We start from the raw sequence: 2,100 nt of genomic DNA on the forward strand, positions 1-2,100 counted from the left end.
ATTTACAACCACATTCAGTAATATACATCTTTTATAGATCTTATTCACCACTTTATTTTATATTAACCAGAGTGTGAACTCATTTTTCATAAAATCCTAAGTTTTACCCTATATTCTCAGTGTTACGTGTTTATTCAAAAACAATTAGGAGTGTACTGCAAAGGAATTTCTCAACTAATGATGCATTTGATACTGAAAATGGCATAAAATTTACACTTCCATCTTATTTTCCACATTTCTACTGACAACTTCATTACTAAAGTAGTATAAGTATGTTCTTTATTTATTTATTAAAAACCCGTTCACATTAAACATGGAGTATAAAAGTCTATTACTGCAGTTTATCTTATAAATAATGGAGTGTACTGATGGAAAACCCGCTTCAGCTCCTTCTAGAACAGGAGCAGTTGCGCCAGGAGCTAAATATACCGCGCCTGGGTCTCATCCCAACCCGCTCGCGCTCCCTGCCCACGCGCCCTACCTGCGCCGGCGCGCGCGCCCTCTGTAGGGCACTAGCGCGAGCGCGGGGGTGGGTTTGAGACGCGGCCCTGTCAGGCATTTTCTAAAAACGGCGAAGCTCCTTGTGACGGATTAAGTTTTAAAAACACACTACCTCCATGAGCGAGAGCGCTCAACCACCTAAACATATATAAATACACGCACATATACACCACCTGGAGATAAAGCGAAAAAAAAACTTCTTGACTGACTTGAAGGAAAAGAAAGAGAGCGCTAGGATAAAGGCCTGACTGACGTAGTGTTTTTCACACCCGTATTGCAAAACCCCACCCTCACGCGCTCTGATTGGCTACCAGCGAGCAGGCCGTGAGCCTATAGGCTGAGCGCTGATACAATTCTGACATTATCCAATCACAGCACAGGAGGCGGGATGATCGGAAAACGGATAGGTAACAAAAAAAAAAGCTGAGACGTCGATTTTTTTTTACGCGACACGCATCCGATCAGCTAACATCATCATCATCCTGACTAACAAAGCGCCAGTTTCTGTTCAATTTAAAAAGAAATAAAAGATTAAATGAAAATTCGATACAATAAACACCGAGTTTTGACATTTGCACGCACAGAAGCCGAGCTAGCTTTTGTTAGCCGCGTCCGCCATTTTTTATCCGCCCTTCCCCCACACACAGTTAGCCGCTATGCTAACTTACCTCAGCGCCAGAACACAAAAACACACCGGGGAAATAATGAAAAAAACACGAACTAAAAATTCTCTTTTCAAAAGATTTAAGATAAAACGTTAAATCACTTTCACAATCCCGACGTCACTTTTATAAAGCGGTTACAAAAAGCGAATAAAAAATACTATTTTAAAAGATATTTAAATAAGAACTCGACAGCAATAAGATTAAGAATAACAAATAAACAGATCATTTTTTTGTTAGGAGTTATATTTTTGTTTGACAACGTCATTATTTTTGGCAGATTAGTGAGAGGAGAATAAATGCTAATGCTAACGCCGTTAGCTAATCCCGTTTGTCGTCGAGGCGATTTTGAAGATAAATCTTACCAAAAGTTTGGAGGTTCTGGATAGCGGACATACGACACGGTTCCTTTTCCTTTCGGATGATAACGGGAGGCTCGGCCCGGTGTTTTAATGCGGGTTTAGTGCTGATTTAACGCGCTGATGGCGGTGCGGCTCTGAGCGTCTCTTCCTCAGCCGGTGGCTCTTCAGCAGCTGAAACAAAATGGCGCCGCGTCTCTTCTTTATACACGGAGGAAAACAGCGAGTTGGCCCCGCCCACCGTCACCGCCACGCCACGCCCCCTGATCACCGATACCGTTGCGTCATTGTGACGCGGTCACGTGTTTTTCCGGCGCGTTATGCAATACGTGTTGACGTAGAAATTCCCAAAAATTCCACAACACTCCTTATTACAGGAATAATTATTCATCCTGGTTTATTTTATTTATTTTATTAACTCTCAGCTACCACACCCTGAATTTATTACATCATTTATTCTTTACTTCAGAGTCGTCAACTGATCCTCTCATTATTAATACATTAATACTGTATTTTCTTTGTGAAAAATATTAATAAATGTAATTAAATCAACTGTAAAATCAAATAAACTCATTTAC

The 2,100-nt window shown here is 40.8% G+C and overlaps 1 protein-coding gene across 1 annotated transcript in view; it reads right to left on the reverse strand.

The window, feature by feature from the left end:
- Positions 1–1,707, reverse strand: part of eif1 (eukaryotic translation initiation factor 1) — a 3,254-nt gene extending 1,547 nt beyond the window's left edge. The window contains exon 1 of the mRNA XM_034298766.2: positions 1,529–1,707. Within this exon, the coding sequence (XP_034154657.1) occupies positions 1,529–1,559 (31 nt within the window). The 5' untranslated portion in view covers positions 1,560–1,707. The remainder of the gene's footprint in view (positions 1–1,528) is intronic.
- Between the last annotated feature and the right edge of the window lie 393 nt (positions 1,708–2,100).

Source organism: Pangasianodon hypophthalmus, chromosome 23, assembly GCF_027358585.1.
Source record: "Pangasianodon hypophthalmus isolate fPanHyp1 chromosome 23, fPanHyp1.pri, whole genome shotgun sequence".
NCBI classification, from domain to species: domain Eukaryota; kingdom Metazoa; phylum Chordata; class Actinopteri; order Siluriformes; family Pangasiidae; genus Pangasianodon; species Pangasianodon hypophthalmus.